Source organism: Antennarius striatus, chromosome 23 (genome assembly GCF_040054535.1).
Source record: "Antennarius striatus isolate MH-2024 chromosome 23, ASM4005453v1, whole genome shotgun sequence".
In the NCBI taxonomy this organism is placed as follows: domain Eukaryota; kingdom Metazoa; phylum Chordata; class Actinopteri; order Lophiiformes; family Antennariidae; genus Antennarius; species Antennarius striatus.
Window position 1 is genome coordinate 5,320,803 of NC_090798.1, and position 25,987 is coordinate 5,346,789.

The 25,987-nt window shown below is 41.1% G+C and overlaps 2 protein-coding genes across 3 annotated transcripts in view; one reads left to right on the forward strand and one right to left on the reverse strand.

Annotated features, from left to right (window-relative positions):
* Positions 1–213: 213 nt before the first annotated feature.
* On the reverse strand, positions 214–17,497 carry alpk1 (alpha-kinase 1). 2 transcript variants are annotated; one of them, XM_068308799.1, is made up of 14 exons: positions 17,413–17,497; positions 16,761–16,982; positions 7,266–7,420; positions 6,985–7,183; positions 6,842–6,901; positions 6,673–6,759; positions 6,522–6,598; positions 6,331–6,426; positions 6,156–6,260; positions 3,481–5,170; positions 2,758–2,905; positions 2,518–2,680; positions 1,539–1,725; positions 214–1,433 (listed from the first exon to the last, which is right to left on the reverse strand). In XM_068308799.1, the coding sequence occupies exons 2-14, from the start codon at positions 16,873–16,875 to the stop codon at positions 1,228–1,230; spliced, it is 3,288 nt and encodes a 1,095-aa protein (XP_068164900.1). In that variant the 5' UTR covers positions 16,876–16,982; positions 17,413–17,497; the 3' UTR covers positions 214–1,227. The 2 variants fall into 2 exon arrangements, with proteins under 2 accessions (XP_068164900.1, XP_068164899.1); XM_068308798.1 differs by having other exon boundaries at positions 17,236–17,439.
* A 937-nt stretch (positions 17,498–18,434) lies between these two features.
* LOC137590387 (RAS guanyl-releasing protein 2) overlaps positions 18,435–25,987 on the forward strand; it is a 32,826-nt gene continuing 25,273 nt past the window's right edge. Inside the window, exon 1 of the mRNA XM_068307972.1 lies at positions 18,435–18,778. The gene's annotated coding sequence lies outside the window, so the exon portion shown is untranslated. The remainder of the gene's footprint in view (positions 18,779–25,987) is intronic.

A 25,987-nucleotide genomic window follows, 5' to 3' on the forward strand; every position in this document is an offset into this window, starting at 1 on the left:
GTTCTTCCTAGGATGCCACAGCTGTGTCTGGTTCCAGTTTTTGTGGCTGACAACTTGTTCTTTGTGTGGAGATGAAAAGAATCGGTTCTAAATTACAGTATTTTCCACACTATAAGGCGCACTGGACTATAAGATGTACCTTTAATGAATTGTTTATTTTATAATTTATTTCATATATGTAAGGCGCATCGGATTACAAGGCACACTGTAGGTTTGTGAGAAAATTATAGGCTTTTAGGTGCTCCTCACTGCAATGCCACACATGCAAATTCAAAACTGACAATTCTTTTTATTTTGCATCTAACAAGATAATGCAGGAGTTCAGGAACCGACTTCATCAGAAGTTCAGTGAAGTTTCACATTAACTGTACCTGACAAGCTCTTCACTGTTCCTTTCAGTCACCATGGAAAAAAAATCAGCTACAATCACACTGTGATCAAGGCACCCAATAAATTACGAACTTATACTAGTTAAACCGTTACCATTGGTTGTGATTACACAGAATCACAGAATAAATATTAAGAGTTAGAGCATAAACACATGAGGATGGCATCGTGACCACAGAACTATCAGCCAACAACAAGTGCGGACCTTCATCATGACAGTGATTTTCTAACTGAAACTAAAATCCCTAAATAAAACTAAATAAAACCAAAATACCTAAAGAAATAATTGTATTTCCTTCCTTTTTTTTTCTGGAGATAGGGGTTCAGCATCTTCCTCTTCAACACCCTGGTAGTATAGTACATCAAGATAAAGTGCTCTAGTGTTCAGGCTAAGTGATGCAGTGCCCTCTTGGACTCCATTCCAGCAGACAAAATCTGATGCAGTTCCATTAAACCGCTTTTAACTAGATCACCTCGAAGTGTCTCTAAATGTTTAAACAGTTAATAGCCGTAATTTTACTTTGGGGGTATTTTATCATGTCCACTTCTGCCTCTCCCACAACCTCCACTGGCATGTTGTTAATTCTACTCAGAATTGTGAGGCGTCTGCATGCCATTCTCTTGCATTGACCTTTTGTAAACACTGTACTCTTTCAGTCAAGTGAAGCAAAACAAAAACCCCAGTGCATTAGTTGCATTAGAAGCATTTGGGCTAGTTTTTCTTTGTGTGTTTTTTTTTTTATTTAGAAATTTGCTTAAAGAACACATTACTAATAATTTATAACTGCAAATATATGACTTTGACTCTTAATGTGGACTAAACTCAACATCAGGATCTCCTCAAGGCTTCTGAGGCTGCATATCTCTGACCAAGGGAGGGAGACTGAGCAGATGGCAAATGTCATTGCACTCTGGTCCGTGCTGCTCTTCCAGAAAGTAATTCAGGCCTCTGGCAGCAAAGTTTGAGGGGCCTTTGGGAGTCTTGATGGAGTGGATCTGGGGGTCAGTGAGGTAGGTCAGTCCTTTGCCGTTGGCAGTCACCCAGCCTGTGAAGTAAAGGATGATGTTAAGAGTTACAAAAAAGGACAAACTTAAAAATAATTTTCCTTCAGTCTGTGGAAAACCATCAGTAATCAGTTGCACGGACACACCTTGTAGGTCTACAACAACTTCCTGGCAGTCGGAGAACAGGTAGGTGAAGTGTCCAAAGGCAAGGCCGTACTCCGTGGCGTGGAAGCTCTTGTCTTTTTTCCCAGTGTTGTTGGTCAGTTTGACAAAGTCTCCCAGCATGTAGGGCTCTACTGTTACACATCCAACTACGTCATCTCCATTCAGTATCTAGTAACACATAAAGAAAATAGGAAATAAGAAATAAAGACTTTTTAGTGTGGACGTCATTAATGTATTTTCAAACACAGCATACAGGCTTGTGACAATAATTATAGGATGAATACAGACTATGTATTAAATAGGAAGAACAATAAGATGAGAGAGTGTTGATTAAGACACATCATTAGTCATGTGTGAAGCTAGAAATAGATTATGAACTAATAATCTAGAGAAGCTGTTTATAGTGCAATGAAATGATAAAAGAACATACTGCATTGACACAAATCTCTATTTCAGTACAGGGAGTTTAACTGTGAAGTTCTCCAGACAACGACTTCAATAGTTGTTCAAATTTTGGTTGATTTATGAGAAAGTTAACAGAACATTACAATATTATTGAGAGAGTAAGGTAATGCATTCTTCTTTTTCTGCTCCAACTACATTGTGTATATAAGCACTTTGAGTTAAACTGTGAAATTGGTTTTGGAAATTATTCACTGAACAGAGAGAACTATCCAAATATGAAAAATAGTCTGTATTACACTCATTTAATAACTTCCCATGAGTTCAAGTTAAACTCTCAATTACTGGCTCCATAGCTAATCTGAGTTTATTTCTGGCTGTAAACCAATAAATGGAGTGTGTACTGGGGAACAAATATGAACTTAAACCAAAATTATTCCAGGAAGGCTGCAGGCTATCCAGCAACCTTCTACCTGTGTCCTACTTAAGTAGTATTTATGAAAGATTTTCATGCAGCATCTGCTATCTCTGGTTGATCTATTTAATGTTCAGCCTCACCAGTAGAGCTTCTGAGGGGATGAAGAAGATCTGAGCCATGACTTCCTTGTCATAAAGACTCTTATTGAATTCAGTCACGTAGTACTGGGCCGTCATCTGTCTCTCCACATCTTTCAGGTGAAACTGGATCCCTCTTGGCTTCAGGTAATCTTTCCCCACATAACTGAGGACATAAATATACAGTTACAGTGTGGCTAAAAGTCACTCTGTTCATTATGCCTAGAATCTATATTCAAATACCTGCTTAACCTTTCTTCTTGGTGTAAAAACGTTACCCAGATTGCTCTTCTTTGCTTGCCCTGCTCCCCCATTGGCTCTCCAATGTAAACACAAGTCTCCCTGGCTGTCCACAGCCCTGTGGCTTTGGAGAACTTTAAATGAAGAGCACCTAGTATGATCACATTAATAGAATTAGTGTTTCACACAATGGTGTTTTATTAACAGCTACATATAATCGTGATTATAGTAGGATATATTTGATGCGATAATTTTGAAATGGCTGTTCTTTTTCACACACTGGTGGTGGGAAGCACAAAATGTTCTGCGCTATTTCATTATTTGATTGATCTGATGATAGATGATAATCTAGATGGACATATCTCTAGGAAACATTTAATAATCAGAAATAACATTAGCTTTCAGACTTCTTACACTACATTGAGGAAATGTTACACATGTAGGAACTGAGAACCTACACAGACATCTAATAGGAACATGCAATATAATCTTAAGTGTTACAGTGCATGTTTGTCATGTTAAAATACAACCTTGTTTATCTGAGAAGTTGGAAGTGTAAAACGTAATAAACACAATGAAATGATTCATTAAACCCTGAAACCCCGTATTTAATTAAAAAAAGCTCTGAAATACGTCTGAAATATTAAAACTGAGAAATGACATTGTTTCCTGACTGAAAAGACGCACTTACAATGAAGCCAAAGTTCTACATTAATGGTAACTTACTATAAGCAGTTCTGTGCTTCTTGAGTTTGAATTGCATCTTATCGCTGTGTAATCTCTTTAGCAGACAGTCGTTACAAACTCCAGCCAGCAGAGCCTGGTAATCCTGCTGTGACAACAAATACTGTCTCTCGGGGACAGCAGCAGCTTCAGTGAGGTGCTTTAAGCAGGTGTAGCACAGGGGGTTCCTCCTCTGGGAAACATGCGCCGTTTCAGTAGCACAGACTTCGCTTTGGTTCTCTTCCAACATCTCAAATGAACTCTCTGTGGAGGTTTCAGTAGGAGCACACTGTTCTGGATCTGAATGGGAAAGGTTTGGCTGTGGGTTTGCTAAGGCTTCAGTGGAATCAAAATGAAGACTCTTCAGAGATTGTGTCAATTGCAACCCAGATGCTTTGTTTTCATGAGCAGAAACATCAGTCTCTGAATCAAGGGTTTCCAAAAGAAAGAAGCTTCCATCAGATTCTGATGACTTGCTGCTTTGGACACTTCCTGCTTTTGACTGGCTTTTTGATCGAGGGTTTCTGTCTGTAGGGGAGCTCGAGTCAACTAATAGTTTCTCCCATGATGACTGAGAGCTGAAACTCTCACTGAGAGAGCTGGAGGTTGTTCTGAGAGTTAGTTGCGATAGGGATTGTGGTGCTAGGTTCGCTCCTGATGGTTTGAGCGGAACTCCAACTTCGGTCAACCAATCCTCCTCGGTGCCCAGGGTTTCTACACCAGCTTGTATCAGATCAAATTTCTCAGAATCACTATTTGTATTTGAAAAAGAAGCGTCAGGTATCGCATATCTCAGGGAACTGACACCTGAGTTAAAACCCTGTAAGTTCTGATCCTCAACCTCAGTTGTGAGACAGCTCTGGCTGCTTACTTCCTGTCTAATGGCGAAATTTCCTGCATCGGCACTGCTGCCAGGCCTTGGTGATCCTGAACTACTAAAAGAGAAGTTCTGCCATGATGAACCCAGGCTATCTGTGCTTCCTAGAGTTGTTTCCAGATCAGACTTTCTGGCAAACGAACCTGAGCTCTTTTGATCTGGTCCCAGCTCCTCAGCTCTGGCTGCATTTTTTACCACTTTACTGGAATCATTGCTACATTCTGTGTCAAGTGTTTCAATGGTTGTTCCCACTGATGTTATACACAGCCTTGCCCCATCTATTTCATCCTTTGTCTGCTTACACTTTGTGCTGTTTGTCTTGCACAGCGACGCATGATACTTTTGGAATCTCTGCATCACCTTTGCAAAACTTTCCAAAGTGAAATTTACTGATATGTCCTTGATATTTCTGTAGTTATCAGGGATATAAGACCCCTTGTCTGACTTAAAGAAAGGCTCCACTCGCAACATCAGCTTGACCTGAGTGACCAGACGCATGATCTCAGCACAGAGGTTATCTTTGTTTTTGGTATCTGCATCATATTCATAGAAAATTGACAATGCCTTCTGGCAAGCTTGGGTTGCCTGGTCTACAACGTCCTGACCAGTGCCAAGCCACTTGTGAACAACAGTCAGCGAATAGGCTGCCTTGAGGAAGGTGTGAAGCTCCTGTTTGCTGGTTACCAGCTCGCCCTCTGCTTTGGTAAGTAGGCCAATTGAAAATGCCTCTTTAGCCTGCAGGAGGTAAGCCGTCCTTTGAGAGGCAGGACATTCCATTGAGAAACTGTACGACAACAAGCAGGTCCCCTGCGTTACCTGAAGAAAAGGTCATAAAGAGTTATAAAGAATAATTAGATCAGAAATACAGCACTATATTTTCACATTAATTTTACATTCATATTTTAGATTTTATGCAGTCATCAATTTTTTTAACCACTTATTCTGGTTCGAGTGTGAACTAAATGTAACGTAAGGAACTACTCCTTAAGGTTAAATAACTCTAAATTTATTACTTTTTCAAGTTACAAACATGACAGTTATACAGAAAAAATATGTTTGCATGTTACTCTGTTATAACATAGATCCTTTTAATTTGTTCGGTTATGAAACCCACATAACTCCATCAATCAAGGATAAATAAAAATAAATAAAGAAAAATAACATCAAACACAAGTTAGGACATTTACTTTGTTCAAAATCTTTTTTCAAAGTTAAAATGAGTTTAATTACTGCATTTTTGGAAATATGGTTTTTGCTCCAAGCACACTTTTGACCTATTTATTTTTAGACTCTGACCTTTTATGCTCTCACGGGCCTCATAAAATTATGTGGCGGGCCACATTTGGCCCCCGGGCCTTGACGTTGACACATGTGCCGTAATGCAACAGCGCTACTCTCAGCTGTCCAAAGGTCATGCTTTTAAGAATTAAACATGATGATTTTGTTTGAGTGTAGGCACACAATGCCAGATTTTAAACAATTTGTTGAGAAGCCGTTCTAATGCTGAATGTCATTCTCTACTCGCCACCATGCTGATGGTAAATTAGATAAAGTTGTCCATGAGAACTTATAATTTCTGCAATTATGATCTCTGGCTTTCTAGAGCTCTTCCAGTTGCATAGTCAGTTTATGTACAGTAGTTTTATGCTTTAAACCACGTCTTTATCTTACTTTGTTAGGAGAATGTTGTTTTGCTGTGAAGCTCCAAAAATGTGTTATGACCTTCCTATTGTCATGAGGATGAGTAGATGGAAAAATGTTTCATTTATGGATGAAATGCTTTTCTAATAGAATAACTTACCACATTAGTCAACACATAGAGTGACGTGTACTGGCTGTATATCACTGCCATCTTTGCTGCCTGGGCTGCTGAAAGCAGACGATGACTCCTGTCCCGAAGTAAAGACTACACCAAACAGAGAGAAACATTTACAACGCCAATGATTTACAAAACAACGTTATTTAGTCGGTCTTACCAAATCAATGTCTGGATTAGTTCTGAAGGCGTGGAAGTCCTCATCATTCATAGACACCAATATGTTAGCCAATAAGCCAAGGGAGGTTCCAATGCCCTATAAAACAGACACATCCAGAATCATTACAGAGACTGCATGCTAAAAAGCAAAAGTGGCAACCCAGATGACTATACTATGGTTGTCAAGGTTACCTTCTTGTCAGGTTGAGGAAGAGCATAGTAACCAATTAGAGATGCCCAGATCAACTCTGCAGCCTCTAGCCACAGGCCTGAAACAAAGCATAAAGTAATTGTAATACCAACTGATCACTGGAGTAATGGTCAGTCAAGAAAAAGATCTCACCGAGCTTTTGCAAAATCATTCCACGCACTTGAATACTAACAGCCTGCACAAGCGCTCTGTCACTTTCAGAGTAGTACACCCAACAACCTGCATAAGAAAACACTCATTAGCTTTTTATTGCTATGTAATTTTATAGAACATGCTCATGGAATTATAGTAAGAGACTTACCTGTGGCACCACTATAGTTGATGAGGCTGCTCAGGATGTATTCTGCTTTCTGTAATTTGCCTGCAAGAAAGATGCTCCTTTATATATGCATATAGTGAAACAAATAAAAAGCACTTAAAACCCCACCATGCACCACAGCGTACCGGCGTTGAGGTAGACTCTAGCTTGTCGTATTACCAGTTGGGGGGCAACAGGGCTGTCAGGATTAAGCCTGTGGAGCAACTTGGTGATCTTCAGTAGTCGACTGGAGTCGTCTGTCCAGTAGAGGAAGCGGTCAAGTAAGAAGACCACGGCCAGCGCCGAGCTCGTCTCGTGAGCTTTGATGGAAGCCTTTAGACAAGCCTGACAAGACATTGTGGTGAGATGTGGTGAATTATGTGCTCAGAACGGGAAGGACACCATTAATCATCTGGGTGATTGTCACCAGTAGCTGAGGTAGATTCTTGCTGATGAGGTCACTCAGGTTGGTCTTGTCAGTGGCACTGACGGACTGCTTATACTGCCATTTTTCCGGTGCAAAAGGCCACTTCATGTCCACTGCCTCCTGCAGGAGAGAGGCCAGCTCATCACACAACAAGTCTGTAGGGAATAAGAGGAAATTCATGAGTCCAAGTCAAAATAAAATGGGAATGACATCTTTTATATCTTTTAGTTAAACCTTTACTTTAATATCCAGTGTGTTGGATTTTTGGAGACAAATAGAGTTTAAAACTGACAGAAATAGGAAATAAAATTCCTCATTCTGTTTTCATCATAACTGTATAATTGTATCAAATATGTACTGTATATATACAAATACAGTATGTAATATACTATGGAACTAATTTCCCGCATGCAGAATGCCTTTGTGATATAATTTGTTTGAGCATATTTACACAGCAATTGTTTCTGTATTTGTGTTTCCAGAGATTAGTCGTAAAAGAGAAAGTTAAAGTAACCTTCTGGATGCCTCTATGGTAGATTGAACATGATAAAATGTCCTCTTGGGTGGCCTAACAAGGTAACCTCCCCTCTGGGCGTCTTTCCAGCAGACAGCATGTGATGAAGCAACAGATTTAACTGTCATCAGGGTTTGTAACTCGTTCACCATTAGTGCGTAATGAGTCATTTATGTGCTGGTGCCTCTTTTATTTGTCACCAACCATTCCCTTCAAAGAAAAACGGCACCGTTCCGCTTTTCTGTCCCTCTTGGGAAAAGAAAAAAAACATGTTGCTGGTCTTTGTGGGAACTGGGTTATCCTGAACATTGGTCCTGGAAAGCACTGTAGGAGCCATGAATGAATGTACAGGTATTTTGTATTATGAGATGATATGATGATGGTTTGAATATTGTATTTGTTGTTATTTGTGATGTTGTTGTTTTTTGTGATCTCATTGAAGGAATAAGTGGATGTGGGCGTGAACGTCAATATAGGTTAAATAGGGTATCTTCTCACCTGTGTGGAGGTGAGAGAGAGAGGGTGAGCGGGGTTGCCGTATTTTTTGTTGACCGCCGCAAACACGCAAAACGCAACACATCACGCAACGTTTTTATTGATACGTCTTTGTGAGTCGCTTATATGAGTTTGTGAACAGTTTTTTATGAGTTGATTATTATTTTTTTGTTAATAAAGGATTAAACGTATTTTTATGTATCGTGGTGATTTTTGCCTGGAAGCGCGTCTGACAAAGGAGGGCCCCGTCGTCAGCCTCTCAGCGACTTATTGGTTTGGAAGTCGCTACATTTTTGTCAACAAAAAAGGCAAGCATTGAAAGGAAACATCATCTGACAGCGCAACGGATCAAAGGATCAAGAGTGAAAAAGGAGGAAGTGGATCGAATAAAAAAAAACCACATCTTCGGAGATAAACTACGGAGGTAGGAGCTGGTTGTTGAACAGATTGGGAGCCGCTGGCAAAGTGAACTACAGCCAGGTGAGCCACACCTGTAGATGCACGCATGAGGCTGAATATTGATGGAAGGAATGCGGCTTCCATATTGACTGCCGTTTGTTCATTGGGAACGATGGCGTGTTGGTGACTTAATGTTTCATCGCATCAGTGTTATTGTCGTTGTTCATTCTGATGCCAAACTTATCTCCATGCAATGAATGTATGAACCTCCGTTCTGTCGCTCTGACGTTGCTGCTGCGCTGCTGCTGTGTGGGATGATGATTACTGCATGAACCCCTTTTTTCGTCTGTGAATGTGGTTTAAATGCGCAAAAAATATATTGAATAAAATAAAATAAATAAAAATCGAAAAGGTACAAACTGAAAAAAAAAGGTCAAAGTGAAACTTATGAAAAATGAGTAAAACGAATGCTGGTGTTGAAATGGAGTGTGGCAAAAGAGAAACTAAACTCACAGCCAAGGCCTGGGCAAATAAAATTGAAAAACTTCAGCATGAACGCAAAATCACCGTGAATAAAATAAAAGGGCTCATACCTGAAATGAAAGCACTTATGAAAAGCAGGGAAAATGTTTCACATGTTCAACCTCATCTTGAGAATTTAATTCAACTTTGTGAAAATGCTATCACATCACATAATGTGTTGATTCCTCTGCTGCCTGAGGATGAACGAAGCAAACAAAACGAATGGTTTGCCAGCATCATGGAATACAGTAACACATTTGAAGAAGAGGTTAAAAAGTGGCTAAGTGAATCTGAAGAACCACAACAAAATACCAACTTTGGACATTCGGATCCTGTTGTAATTAGAGAAGGAGTGTTTCCATATCCAACAGAGGATGAACATCAAACACCAACTCAGGCTGTGTCCATATTCATGACAGAGGACATTCAAGACAATGTACAACCAAGTGACAGTATATCAAATGTGGGAAGCAAAAACTCCTCTACTAGAAGAAAGTCAACTGTTTCTTCTGCTTCTTCTACACGTCTTAAGGCTGAGGCTGACTTGGCAGCTTTAATGGCAAGACAGAAACTTCTTAAGAACAAACAGGAGCTGGAAGAACAAGAGGAACGTCTGAGGAGAAAGAAAGAGCAGCTTAAATTGGATGAAGATATTGCAGCGCACATGGCTAAGTTAAACGTTTTACGATCTCAGAGCATTCGAAGTGGAAAGAGTTCCTTATCGAAGCATTCTGATGGAATGAACTCTTACCTGGAAAAGGGAAAATCAAACCAAAAGGCTCTCAATGCTAATGCAAATTCTTTTATTCCACAAATGTCACTGAACCAAAAGGAAATTAAACATGATTATGTGGACCAAGGAGCAAAGCCTAAGGAGAAAACTGCACCTCACTTCATCCATTCTGAGCCTGTGTCACTTAACCAACCAAAACAATATTCAGTGAATTACAGTGCTAATGAGAACACCCAAACTCAAAATGGAGATGTATGGAATGCTGGATTTAGATCACAAAATGAGGATCAAAACAATATGCTGGGAATTATGAGAAAGCAAAATGAAATAACTACCCTTCTGATACAGCAGCAATGCCTCTCATCGTTACCAAAGAGAGAGATCCCAATTTTTGATGGTGATCCATTGAAATATCATGCATTTTTTAAAGCTTTTGAGAATGGTGTGGAAAGAAACACTGAAAACTACAGCGACAGACTCTATTTCTTGGAGCAGTACACTAGAGGACATCCTAAGCAACTAGTTACAAGCTGCCAGCACTTGAACCCAGAAAGAGGCTACTTTAAGGCTAAAGCTCTACTAAGGGAGCATTTTGGAAATGAGCAGAAAGTAGCTTCTGCATATATGGAAAGGGCTCTGTCTTGGCCTTCCATCAAAACAGAGGACGTAAAGGCTCTCCAAGACTACAGTCTTTTCCTCAGAAGTTGCTCGAATGCCATGGAAGGGGTGGAATACTTGAATGAGCTAGATCTACCTGCCAACATGCTCGCCATTATAAAGAAGTTGCCTTACAAATTCAGAGACAAGTGGAGAACTGTAGCCTGTGAGTTGCAAGAGAGGCGCAATCAGAGACCTACATTTAGTGACATCACCAATTTTATTGAGAGACAAGTAAAAATCTTAACTGACCCAGTGTTTGGAAATATCCAGGATGTTCCCTCAGCAACATTAAATAAAGGTATGAACAAACTCAAGCAACAGCCACGCACTGGGATGAAAGGAACAAGCTTTGCCACCACTGTAGCTCCAGTAGGAATCAAAACTCAACCCAGAACCAAAGAGAAGGAACAGCTTCAAGCTTCAAGGAGGATGTGTCTTTGTTGTGAAGGCGGACACACATTGGATTTGTGTCCTCAGTTGGAGAGAAGAACCCACAAAGAGAAGATAGGCTTCTTACGAGAAAAAGGTGTCTGCTTTGGCTGTCTGTGTACAGGACACGTCAGCAAAGATTGCAGAAAACGTATTTCTTGTGCAAAGTGTGGTCTCCTACATCCAACTATTCTTCATATCACTCCAAAGGAAAAAGCAAAGGACTCTGAACAAGAAAAGGAGAAATCAGAGATAACAGTGGACCGCACCCTAGTGTCAAGTGGTCTAACTGGGGCTGGTGATCATGATTGTAAACTTCCTATAGTACCTGTACAAATTAAGTCAAAAAAGGGCAGCAAAACTGTTACCACATATGCCTTTTTAGATCAAGGAAGTACAGCAGTATTCTGCACAGAGGCGCTGATGCACAAGCTTGGCCTCAGAGGAAAGAAGACACGTATTCTTTTGCGGACGATGGGCCAAGAAAAGGTGGTGAGCAGCCATATCGTGTCGGGATTGGAAGTTTCTGGCTTAAAGTATGATAATTTCTGTGAACTGCCCAAAACTTTCACACAGGAGCGTATGCCTGTCCACAGTGGGAACATTCCAAGACCGAGGGATCTTCAGGGATGGCCTCATTTAAAACAAGTTTGTTTGCCTGAAATAGATGCGGAGATTGAACTGTTGATTGGAACAAATGTTCCTAAGGCCTTGGAACCATTGCAAATCATTCACAGTGTAAATGGAGGACCCTATGCTATCAGGACGATGCTGGGATGGACTGTGAATGGACCTCTGAAGGTAGAACGTGAGGAAGCAATGGATTGCGAGCAGCCAGAGTTGTCAGTGAACAGAGTGTCAGTTGTGAATTTGGATGAACTTTGGCAGCAACAGTTCAAGATGGATTTCCCTGAATGCAGTATGGATGAGCAACCTGGAATGTCAAGAGAGGATCAAAGGTTTATGGACTTGGTTACAAACTCAGCAAAGCAAGTGAATGGCCATTACCAGATTGGCTTACCGTTAAGGAATGAGGAACTCAACATGCCAAATAACAGAATAATTGTGGAGCAACGTGCCAAGTACCTGAAGAAAAGGCTTTTGAAGGACTCATCGTTCTATTCAGACTACACAGCCTTTATGAATGATCTGGTTGCCAAAGGTTATGCAGAAAAGGTGCCTGAAGAGGAGTTGGAATGCTGCAATGGCAAGGTCTGGTATATCCCCCACCATGGCGTTTACCATCCAACAAAGAAGAAGATAAGAGTTGTCTTTGACTGTGGAGCGAGTTTCCAAGGAACATCTCTTAATGCTCAGCTCCTACAAGGTCCAGATCTGACGAGTTCATTGATTGGGGTGGTGACCAGATTCAGAAAGGAACCAGTGGTAATCTTGGCAGATGTTGAATCCATGTTTCACCAAGTACGGGTGCCAGCTGAAGATGCCGATTTCTTGGTTTCTCTGGTGGCCTGATGGAGATTTAAATCAAGAACTCAGAGATTTCAGGATGTTGGTGCATCTCTTTGGCGCGACTTCATCTCCCAGCTGCGCCAACTTTGCTCTCAGGAAATGTGCAGAAGATAATAAAGAACAGTTCAGCCAAGAGGTGATTGATAAGGTCCTACATTGCTTCTATGTCGATGATTGTCTGGTGTCTGTGCCTTCAGAAGACAAAGCTGTATCTCTCTATCATGACCTTGTCTCCATCTGTGCGAAGGGTGGTTTCCAGCTTAGGAAATGGATAAGCAACAGACGTGAGGTTATGACTGTAATACCTGAAAGTCACAGAGCTAAGGACACGAAAGGATTGGACCTGGATCAGGATCAGCTACCGTTGGAGAGAGTGCTTGGTGTGGAATGGTGCATCCAGTCTGACAGTTTTAAGTTCAAGATCATCATTAAGGACAGACCACTCACCAGGAGAGGAATTCTTTCAACTGTCAGCTCCATCTTCGATCCTCTTGGAATCCTGAGCCCTGTTGTGTTGCTTGCCAAGAAAATTTTTAGGGACCTGTGCAGGAAATCACTTGGCTGGGATGACATCATACCTGACTCAGTTGCTCATGGATGGATGACTTGGCTGCAGGAACTGTGCCGTCTAGAGAATTTTAACATCATGAGATGCCTGAAACCACCAGACTTTGGAGAAACAACTACAGCACAGCTGCACCATTTCTGTGACGCAAGTGAAGATGGCTACGGAGTAGTGACTTACTTGCTGTTGCATAGCACACGCTCACAAGTGCACAGTGCTTTTGTCATGGGAAAGGCTAGGGTAGCTCCACTTAAGTCGGTTACCATCCCTCGTATGGAACTCATTGCTGCCACCATGGCAAGCCGCATTGATGTCTTGTGGAGGAGAGAGTTGCAAATGGAACTTCACAATTCTGTATTTTGGACAGACAGTGCATCCGTGCTAAAATACATCAAGAATGAGACTTCCAGGTTCAAAGTCTTTGTTGCCAACCGAGTTTCAGAAATTCTCAAGGTCTCACGGTCTTCTCAATGGAGGTATGTTGACACTGCAAGCAACCCAGCCGATGTAGCCTCTAGAGGTTTGAAAGTGGATGCATTCCTCAAGAATCTAACATGGGTTTTGGGTCCGCCTTTTCTCTGTCAACCTGAGTGTATATGGCCTGTTAATCCTGAGGACGTTCATCAGCTTCCACCAGATGACCCTGAGATCAAGAAAGCTGCTGTTGTGAATGCTGTACAGGCCAGAGAAGAGAGTGATGCTGTGACTCGCATGATCACTTACTTTTCATCTTGGACTGGTCTGAAAAGATCCGTGGCTTGGATGTTGAGATTCAAGGACTGGCTCTTGGCTTGTTACAAGAAGAAGAAACAGTTGAACACCGAACTTTCACAGTCTAATTTGGATGTGATACAACAAAGATGTTCTTTAGAGGAAGATATGGATGCTTTCAAGAGGAAGATAGTTCCAAGTTGTCTGTCAGTGGAGGAACTGGAGAAGGCTGAACTGGAGATCATCAGGTTCTGCCAGAGGAAGAAGTTTCCAGAAGAATTCTCCAGGCTGCAAAATGGCGAAAGTGTTAAGGGCCATAGCCACATTTATAAACTTTGCCCACGTGTTGAAGATGGTGTTCTGAGAGTTGGCGGTCGGTTGAGCAGATCATCTATGCCCACGGAGGCTAAACATCCCCTAATACTGGCTAAGGACTTCCATATCTCAGACATGCTTCTGAGGCATATTCACCAAGAGGTGGGACATGGCGGCCGTAACCACATGCTAGCCAAACTGCGGGAGAAGTACTGGATTACTGGGGCTGGTACAGCTATAAGGAGCGTTTTATCCAAGTGTGTCATCTGTCGTAGACTGAACGCTCAGCCATTGTTCCAGCAGATGGCAGATCTACCTGTTGAAAGAGTAACTCCAGATGAGCCACCATTTACTCATGTTGGAGTGGACTATTTTGGACCGTTTGAGGTGAAGAGCAGAAGGAGTGTTGTGAAGAGATATGGTGTTATCTTTACCTGTCTGGCTATACGTGCAATTCACATTGAAGTGGCAACTTCACTGGACACCGACTCCTTCATAAATGCACTCAGACGCTTTATAGCAAGACGAGGTCAAGTTCAGGAACTGCGCTCAGACAATGGGACAAATTTCATTGGAGCGGAGCGTGAGTTGAGAACAGCTATTGAACAGTGGAACCAGTCTCAGATCAATAATGCACTTCTCCAGAAAGGAATTAAATGGACCTTTAACCCCCCTGCTGGTTCGCATCACGGAGGATCTTGGGAGCGGCTAATCCGTTCGGTAAGGAAAGTCCTGAATTCTACTTTGAATGTGCAAAATCTGGATGAAGAGGGACTTCACACAGTTCTTTGTGAGGTGGAATCCATAATCAACAGCCGGCCGATTACCAAAGCATCTACAGATCCAAACGACCTGGAAGCATTGACACCCAATCACCTGTTGCTGTTAAAAACCTTACCATCATTACCACCAGGAGACTGCCAGGAGGCGGATGTGTATGCTCGCAGGCGATGGAAGCAGGTGCAATACATGTCAGATTTATTCTGGAAAAGGTGGGTTAGAGAATACTTGCCACAACTACAGGAGCGTCAGAGATGGACCAGAGTGAAGCGCAATATTGTCCCTGGAGATATAGTGCTCATTATGGACAATACGGCTCCTCGAAATTCCTGGGTCATGGGAAAGGTCCTTCAAACCTTTCCAGACAAACGAGGATTTGTGCGTCAGGTGCGGATTAAAACAAAGAGCAGTTGTCTGGATCGTCCAATAACAAAGATCTGTCTACTACAGGAGGCTGAAGCTGGATGAGGAGCAGCTGCTGAATACTGGAATGCTTTGACTCCCAGTTTGACTTTGATTTTGACTGACTTGCTAAAGACTGATGGCTAAAAACTTCTTTTGACAGACTGGTTGTTGCCTTTACTTCTGACACAGGAAGAAAGAAGACAGAAGACAAGATATGTGTTATGGACTTAAATGATATTAAGCTTTTAACTGTTTCATGCCTCCTATAATATGAATGTGGGTAATTATTATGTGTTATCCTAATAATTAGGGGCTGGAGTGTAGGAGCCATGAATGAATGTACAGGTATTTTGTATTATGAGATGATATGATGATGGTTTGAATATTGTATTTGTTGTTATTTGTGATGTTGTTGTTTTTTGTGATCTCATTGAAGGAATAAGTGGATGTGGGCGTGAACGTCAATATAGGTTAAATAGGGTATCTTCTCACCTGTGTGGAGGTGAGAGAGAGAGGGTGAGCGGGGTTGCCGTATTTTTTGTTGACCGCCGCAAACACGCAAAACGCAACACATCACGCAACGTTTTTATTGATACGTCTTTGTGAGTCGCTTATATGAGTTTGTGAACAGTTTTTTATGAGTTGATTATTATTTTTTTGTTAATAAAGGATTAAACGTATTTTTATGTATCGTGGTGATTTTTGCCTGGAAGCGCGTCTGACAAAGGAGGGCCCCGTCGTCAGCCTCTCAGCGACTTATTGGTTTGGAAGTCGCTACAAGCACCAATGAAACAAAAAGAAATCCCTTATGTCTCAGTCTGCCTGTCGCATTCAATGACCGTTTGTAGAGAATATTGATATTTTTGTTTAATCACAGCTGGATTACAATTGTTCTGCAACTTTTCAAGTTGTACAAAAGGTGGCAGCTGGACTTCAAATGAGAAACAAAGAAAACATCTAAATTAACCAAAGTTTTAATGACGCTACACTGGTTGCCCATTTATTTTAGCATTAATTTAAAATTTTACTTATTAGATGAAAATACATCCAAACTTCTGCCCCCTTTAATCAACCAGAATGCAAGCTGACATCCTCAAAGAGGAACCCGTTCATTGTTCCACATTTTTTAAACCTCAACCAGTGCTTTTAGGATCATCAGCTGTGGATCAACCCGCCAGAGGAAGTGACGCTCACGTCTTTTAAATCACCACTGAAGACAAATTTAAATGGAAAGGATTTTTTTTTTTGTAAAAACGATGATACATATTTCTACATATTTTAATCATGATGCTGCATTCACTATTTGCACTGCTCTTTTTAATCCACTTGCTGCTTTTAAATTGTATTCTGGTGTTTTTTGTGTGTTTTTTTTTAGACTTAAAACATCAGTGGTTGTTATAGTTCATGCTATACAAATAAACTTCATTACTGTATAGTATAACTTTTTCATCACAAACTTTGAGCACCAGGAGCAGACAGCACCATCCTATGCCTGACCTCTGCAGCTCCAGTAGCTCTTCCTCTCTGCCTCAGTGGGCTGGTAGGACGGATGAACTCCAGCCACAGCTCCGAGACACTCCTCCAGAAAATCTCCCACTTGTTTGCTATCCATTCTGATTAACAGAGTTTATGGATGCTGCCTGGACTGAACTGATCGACTCTTGTCTTTTGCCTTCTCCTTCTTGTTGTGTAAATACAATGACAAGAGAGAGGGCAGCCCTGCTGAGAACAGATTGCATCATTACAGACATTTTTCAGAACAGGAAAGGAGTTCATACATGAAGAAAAACTGTCAAATAAATCAAACTACAAACTAATTAAAATCCATGCACATACACAATCTTTAAATGCGCTGTCGAACACGTATTAAACCCCATGAGGGCTTTTAAAGTGAATTTAATGTGTTTATACGTTGAATATTTGTAATAATTTTGTATTGACATGGCAGAATTCATTCACAACAGTACAGTACCTTCATTGGTAGTTTAACAAACTCCAGACCACAGTGTTAAATCATTGCTTTATGCGTCGAAATATAAAACAAATCCACACCGAATAAACCATTATTCTTGTAATATTCTCTCTTTTGTCATATCGTCTAATTTATAAGGTTTAATCCTAACATATTCAGTATTCAAGCGGCTCCTACCGTCCCTTCAGGTTGACTTCCTGGTAGGACAACACGACTCGGCGCTGCCTTCAAAACTATCGGATATTTCAGAGTCGACCGTTGTACCTTTGGACGGAAATGAAACTATAAAACAGTCTCTGTAGAATCATCGACATATATTTAGGAAAATTTCAACATAAGTAATTAATCGGTTATCATCAGTGATAATATATAGCAATCACTTTAAAATCGTAAATTCATACAGTGTGTTATTTTCTACACTTCCAACAATGTTATGTTGTTCATATAATCCAAGACTAAACACTGATGTTTCTGAAGGATCATGTTTGTATACAATTTAGTGGTAGAATGGTTAAAAATTTCACATATTTGGTGTTTTACTTACGGGTGTTCTTCCAACACGGCAAAAGCAGCAATGAACCGAAACTGAAAAATGTGAGCGATTGAAGTACTTTTGTAAATTCTACTGGGGAATTCTTAGTGACTCATTTTACAACACAGATGGTGTGTTCTCATGCTGCCAAATTCAAGTAAAATGAGTCTGTTTATGCTTTTATCAAATACATCAGGTTATTATTGAGGAGTGGGCTATGCGATGGAATCTATGCACCCATATGACTTGAATGCAACATGTGACGTTTAAGAGAGGGTGTGGGTATTTTATTTTGCAGCAACAGGTTGTTGTATGTTCAATGTATGATAGTGGAAAATGTGCAGCGTTTTGACATGCAGTTAAATAAATACAGCTCTAAGTCACTACCGGCTCTGATTCTACTACAACATCTGTCTGCCTCTGCTTCAGCCAAGTAAAACAAAGCGAACAAATGAGGGAATTTTAGCATTTCAAGATGCATTTGAATGCGACATAACTGCATAAGTATAGAAGTGTCAGAGGCAATAAGAGAATTATTTTATAGTAGCGCAGGCAGTAAAGTCCTTTTCTGTTGTGTGTGTGTAATGGTGCGTAAAAGCACGTACACAGCGATCTTGTGGACATGTGGCGCTGCTGTGATACTACCAATAGGCGGGACTGTGTCTCTGCAGTGTGACTGTCAGCAGCACAGCTGGAACATGAGCAGAAAGCTGCCACTCGGTCCAGCTGCGGACAAATGACGGCGCTCCGCTGCCTCCGCTGCGCACATCACATCCACTATTGGCGTCCGAGCGCGTCTGGAGAGGACTAGAGCGCATCGTGGGTTAATAAAAGAAATACACCCGCATAGCTCATTAAGGACACTGTCATCATCAACTCCGAAGAGCCTTCTAATTCTGATGAGTTCACCCGAGTCTCGATCATCTACTCTTTGATCCGAGATGTGACGCTTTTCATCTCACTTCGTTGTAACCTCATCTCCGGGATCATGGGACCCTTCAAACTCTAAAGGTAAGAATTGTGTCATAACTTTTAATGTCGGAAACAAACTAAAACCTCTTGAGCGGATGTAGTGTTAGATGTTGTTCTACCGTGATGACTTATAATCTATGGATCAGTCTTGTGTGTTCTCATGCTGCCAAATTCAATTGATACAGTATTGATCTAAATGTGTGTGTTGGTCTGCTGCGTGACGTCGTGCACAAACTTGTGTTCTTGCACCATCAGCTGCAGGTATGTCAGTTTGACAATTTCACATTGAGTCATTTCAGTATCATGAATCCTGTCTGTGTTGGAAAAAAAAACAACTCCCAATTGATTCCACACTTTATTAAACGTGCACCATTCAGTGTCTGCCACTGGGGCTGAACTGATGGAATGAACGGGGGCCCCCCGCACACAGTTGGTTTCAGGAAGCATCCCAGAGAGGATGAAGACACGCCTGTTTCTAAAATTAGACTGAGGAAGGTTAGGGTCTGTAACCTGTTTTGACTGGCAGAAGAATGACGGGAAGCTGTTGTCTGTTGTTATGCAAAGTTATGAATTGACCCACCTGACAAGAAAGGGATGATGGGATGGGGAAGAGGACAAAGTTCAATTTGAAGATGTTCCATCAACCACAATTTATTTTAATGGTTTTCTGAAGTATCCATCGAATGGCACTGACACAGGCTGTCATGGGCTCCGAGCATTTCTTCTACTTAACACCCTGAGGTGTTGTGAGTCAGCCTTGGCTTCTGACTTCGACCGATGCCAAGTCAGACTTAGGTGCCCACTTTATTTCCAGCCCCCCTCATTACCTGTCCTCTCAGGCAGGCTGCAGCTGATTGTGGCGATTAAAGGTGATTTTCTCCCTCCGTCTTCAGAATGCCAAGGATTAAGAGGATTCTTCCAGTGTTGGGGCTGCAGATTACATGCTCTGCAGTGACTTCAGCCCTGCTTTATCCACCCATGTTTGTGTGTGCGTGTGTGTGCGTGTGTGTGTGTGTGTGTGCATGTGTGTGATTTGACTTGTAAGCTGTCACTGGCTGTGCTTCTCTTGACATTTCCAGCCTTAGCAGCTGTAGTTGTGTCATACTCTTATGGGAGGCAGAAAAGTCTCTCCAAGGTTTCTCAACCTGGTTGCTTTGGGTGTAGCTGTGTTCTGCCTGTTAACTGTTCCTGTTTTAAATATTGGACAAGTCTGCTTTGTGTGCACTTGTTTTATCAGATCAGCCTCAGTGGATGCAAATGCATTCCCAAATGCAGCCACAAACACCGGCGCACATCAGTTTTGTTATTTATCGGACCATAACTTTGTAGATTTTCCTTATATTATCCACTAAGCAAGAACGAGTGCTTAAAAAGGATCCCAAGCATAAAAAGATCCCCCAGAATAAGAATTAACTAGAGGTGACTTAAAAACAGCCTCTGCATCTCTGTTTCTCCTTTCTCTCTTTTGCTGCCGCAGTGCAATTACCTCAGGCCTCTGGAACAGCAACCCTTGATATTTAGCATCACTCCCAGCCACCTCCTCCACCTCAACCCAGCAGCAGTGCTGCACTTATCAAAAAAAGCCAGCCATAATTTGATCTATTGTGCAGGACTCGGGCTTTATGTCGAAGGACAGTTCTGGGAGGAGGAGGAGGAGAAAGAGGAGGAGGAGAGGAAGGAATAGACGTAGTGAGGAAGAGGAAACAAAACAGTAATTACAGAGAGCAGACAAGAACAGAAGCTCAGTCAGATACATGGGCTTGGTGTTCACATCATGGGGTTGTGAGGTCCATTCCACTTTTTTGCTTTTGTCACTAGTGTCTTACATCTCATTAACCAATCACATCCCTGCCTTCAGAGTCATTGTACTACACTTCTAATTACCCACGTCAGAGCTTCTCACTTTACTTCCTTATTGGTGTGGACACCAGTAAAGACCGCATGTCCCATTTAATCATACATGAGTAAGTGACAATAATCATGTTGTAACACATCAGTCTATGTTTTTGTAAATTTAGTTAGAAATCAAACACTCAAAGAAGAATATATTCAACCGCATACCAACACAATTGTTGTAGGGCAGGGCATCAACAATTCAAGCAAGGCTCAACAAATGTCTATGGATGCAGAGAAAAAGAAAGAAGTGAAAAAGTGAGTAAATATGAAATATAAGCATCCACACCATCAACAAAATCACCTTTAACAAACCTTTACCAGCTAATCTCAAAATTCTACACCTTAACTGGACGTCTTATCTCATTCTCCGTTCCTTCTGGATTCTTTCTGTTCTCGTCATCTCTTCACCTCCCATGAAAGGACACAGACAAACTGATAAAATCTCAGTCTGTCAATGCACATGGCTCTCCTCACCTTTTAAAGGCATCTCTGAAAGGCGAAGGAGCGATGCAGCAGCAGGGGGTGGGGGGGGGGTTGGATACACAGGAGGGGATGGTCACTGGTGAGGGAAAGTGTCCAGACGGAGGAGCTATAAATCAGTCTGCGGTTGGAATTAAATCAGTCAGGGCAAAACACAGTAGTGGAAGAGCGCTGTGGGTGGATGGAAACACAGTGGCTGCTGGATCTTTGCTGGTTTAATGATTACTAAAGTGAATTAGCAGTGATGGTAATTACATAAGTATAATTAATTACAGCTTCAGCTGACTGGCATCCTTCTGTGCTACAGATGTTATCCGTGCCTCGAAAGGGAACCGCAAAATGGAACACCTCTGGTGTCATGCACCTGCAATTATTTCTTTCTCAACCTTTGTTTTTCATTCTCTGTCTGTTTGCACATTCTTTATTTGAATAAGCACAATGAGCGGCGCATTATGACAGCAGGAAATCGTGGGTTTTTGTGGTCCTCTCAGGGATGCAAGCTGTTTTAGGAAAAATTCATAAACAGGAACTAGCCAGAGCTAACACTGCTAAAAAAGCCTGTAGGGATAAAAGAGGCTGACTGTGTGAATATGAAACTCTGAGTTTTCACACAGTACATGAAACTAGTTCAAAAAGACTGTTGTGCTGCTCTGTAAACGTGCAGCTCTGATAGAATGAAGCAGATCAACTCAGAAAAGAACAAAACTGATCTGAATGTGCATTGTTGGTCCTGTTGTGCAAACCAGCATTTATTAGACAACTTGAAATTATGAAAGATTAAAGCTTCAATATCAGACAGTTACTGTTTTCCTGCAATGACACAGTTTTACCTCCTTCTTTCTGCATGAAGGGAAACACTTTCCAAAACTTCTTTAACACTTTTTCATTTTGAGATTCTTTATAATACATTATGTCATTAGATTCTATGTTAAATACCCAGAAACGATCACAGAATTGAGCTTTACTTTAAAGGAACAAGTCCAACATGTGAATAAATGCTTCCTGACAGTGGGTGAACATTTCAATACTACAAAGCTCTGTTGTGTTTTGGCTGCTCGTTTATGGGACAACAATATTATGGACGAGTGAAAAAATATCAACTTTTGAAAATGGCTTCCAGACTGTAATTTTTTTTTAGTGCCACACGCTCTTGATGTGTAAATATGCATTTTCAATGTGGCTACATCCCAGCCCAGCTTTGTACATGCCTGCTATGGTTCCTAATTTACAACCTAATTTGTGTTTGTAGACAGATCACTATGAAGACAGTAGAATTAAAAAAACAACAACCCGTCAGACTTTTGGGTCGGCCTGGCATATTTCCATCTGGTGTGAGGTTACACTTTAATGTGGTGTAAATGAACAGAAGACAGCTGAAATGCCCACTAACAATTGATTATCGTCTTAAATCTGGTATCAATTGTTTCAGTATCATTTTGTGTGAATTTATGGTGTTGACGGGCAGCTGGACCCAGCTGCATATTTACTGCACAGATATACCATTAGATTAGTTCAATCTTCTAATCTAGATCTGTGTATTGCTTTCATATTTGGAATAAGACACTATCTAGCTTGTCATTTTTCTCATAAATCATGTTTTCCCTCATAGACAAAATATTTGCATACAAATGCATTCTCATAGACAGACGATTATTACCAGCAGTCTGTTCACCCCCCCCCACCCCCCTGGTGAAACTGTAACAACAGGAAGTAATGGTTCTGACTTCAACGGGGCGTTAAAGCAGAAACTAAATTCTAGCTATTGTATGCCATGAAATGTGCAGACGTCTAACAGGAATTTTCTGTTGTGAAAGAGGATTTGTCACACTTGCTGTTTTACAGTGTGCCACATGGTCTCATCTTTCACTCATCACACAGCGAGAGGAGGAAGGTGTGTGTGTGTGTGTTTCAGCGAGATAATGTACAGAGTAAGGAAAAGAAAAAATCAGAGGAAAAAAACCCCATTTGAAATACAATCAAATTTTTGTGTCGTTTTATAATGGCAGTCAAATGTAGTTGGACGCACACACACACACAAACACACACACACACACACACACACACACACACACACACACACACACACACACACACACACACACACGCACACACACACTTGCAGTGTTTCAAAACCCATACCAACACACCCTTCCGCTGTTTGTTTTGAAGCAAACTTTCACATCTGGTAAAAGGAAAGAAGTTTGAGCAGGAAGCCTGAAAACAAAGCAGCAGAAAGAGCCTGACAATGATGCATTGTGCTGTTTGAGGGCTGACATTAGAGCAGCACATGGGATCTGCAACAATGACGTTCTGCGGAACATATTATACTTTTCATTGGAATCAAAAAGCTGAGATGTGAGAGTTTACCAGATGTGAAACAGACTTCTTTTTGCTTTTGGCAAATTCAATCAAACACTGCCCTGTCAACAGCAAGGTAAACAGAAATCAAAATTTTTTTTTTTGCTCTGAGTCACTTGCACTTTTTTGAAAAAGTGGGAGATTTCTTTCTTATTATGTTTTTTGACTGTCCATTCTTTTTTTTTTGATCGTTTCACCTCTTAACCAGACAATCCCTTCATGTTTGACTGGTCTGAAATGAAATGACTGGTCCTGCCAGTCTTCCTCTTTATCTCTCATTCGCTCTCTCCTCCCTTTGCCCCACGTCCCTCCCTCTCTAAGGAGCAACTCGAGCTACTAATCTCAGTTTGCAGCCGGTGCCCCCCCCACTGATGTGGCACTCAGCGTGTCCAGGGAAAAGGAAATGTTTCCTTTCCTGCTCTCAGTACCCTGCAGTCTTTAAATAGAGTTTGCTACCGGCCCCCCCTGGAGAACCATATCTGTTCTGTCAAGCGACACCCTTGCTACAACTTCCTGAAACAAAGTATGGAGTGCTGGGCAGCAGATAAGGGTGTTATGTGCATAATATCAATATGTTTTTCTTGCTTCTGGAATCTCATTACATCCATCTTCCTCCTCATTCTGGTCACCAGCCTGGTCACTGCTGTGCGACGACATCCCATTGTTCAATTTGTCGCAAGTCAGCCATCGCGGTTCTGTTATTCACCTTGGCATGGGTTTGGAGTGCTGGACAGACATTCCATCCTCTTCCAAATTCTGGATGTATAGTCTCTGATAAACCCCGGTCTGTGTGGTCCAAGACTGCAGAGATACGGGGTTTTCCACTGGTTGCACAATTTCTTCTCTGCATTGAGATTACTACTAGTGATGACAAGTCTTGTTTTTCCAGTTTTACCTTCACTAGCACTCTATGGGTGCAAAAATCAGATTCTTTTCCACACGTAAACCCTCAGTCCAAGTGCAGGGTCTTGACCTCAGGAGTGCAGCATACATAGTCAGCACCGCTAATCAATAAAAATAAAAAAAAGTTTAAAACTGTCAAAATTTGCTTTTCACTCAACCACTGTGATCCCTGTGGTTGTGTGTGTGTGTGTGTGTGTGTTTGTTTGTATGAGTTTACACATGTAAAAATATCAATCAAACATGATTTGTACTGATGCCACCGGGAAGAGAATAAATCAATAACTGGCAAAGGGACTGTGCATTAACTGTGTGTTCTAAATAACACGGAAACGTTAAACATCAATAACAGGATGGATATCATTTTCTGTCTGTCAATCACCAGTCAATTTTAGGACACAAGAAGGTGTTTAATGTTTCTACAGCTGTTGTGTGGGCTCAGCAATAAGGCAATGGGAATAAGACAGGAAGCAGGCAGCTGCAGGGTTACTAATTTATTTCACTGGAAAATCTTTTTTTAAAGTTACTTCATACATTTGAAAAATATAGCTGTTTTATATGTGTTTTCTTTGCCAAATGCTAACACATACATAATGAATGCTCTGAAATCTGAAAAGCGGAAATGTTTTGTATGTAATTTTGGAGTTAATCAACATCATTCATTAAATATACAAAATAAAAGGAAACAATTTAAATCTTTTTTGGAAATGAATTTAAAATTAATATTGTCTGACTCCATCTTTTCAATTAAAGAAATAATGCAAAATAAGAGCACTTGCACAAAAGATGCTGAACAATTTATCATGAAATCTTACACCGACTAATTGGTTTTAAAATAATAATGAGTCAGACCTAAATCGATTAATTGACCAATAATTAACAGATGAAATGATATGGAAGTCACTGATATTTTGCATAATGCAGACAAAGTGTGATCACGAATGTGTACAGACTTGTGTCTGTGCTCTTTACAAGTAGAAGCAGCATGGGCTCTTTATACCATAAATAAGTATTGTGTGGGTGTCCTCCAGGTATTACAAAGATTTTAACACTTGCAGCACTGTCTGCATGGCAAGACTGGCCTTAAGCCCCCATGAACCTCTCTTTATCCAGGATGCACCCCCACCCCAGTCTAAAACCCTGGCCGATGGCCCTGAATGGTCGTCACATGGGATCCATAGATTAGATTCTGGAGTCGACTGACAGCACAGAGAGAATTATTCTCTGGGTCAGGATGATGAATGGTGTATTTGACTCGACAGTACCAGATCAGGATCTGTTAAAAGCATGGCTCAGACTTTGAATATCCTCTGTGGGGAAAGTAGTTTGGAATCCTCAAGTGAAGCTTGAGGACAGATTGTTGCGAAATGAGCAGAGAAGTGAAATGCATGCTGTTTTGTTGCTGAGGAATGCCCCTTAGCTCAGCTCAAGATATCTCCCATCATTTCTCTGTGAGGCCACACTCCTCACTGTTACATTCATTAGATGTGAGCTGAGGCATCTTGAGAGTTTAGATCAAGAACTTATTATTATATTCATTCATTAATTTCTTTTTCCGCACGGCTTCCTTCGCTTTCGCGGGTCACAGTGATTGCTGGAGTCCAGCGGACTTAC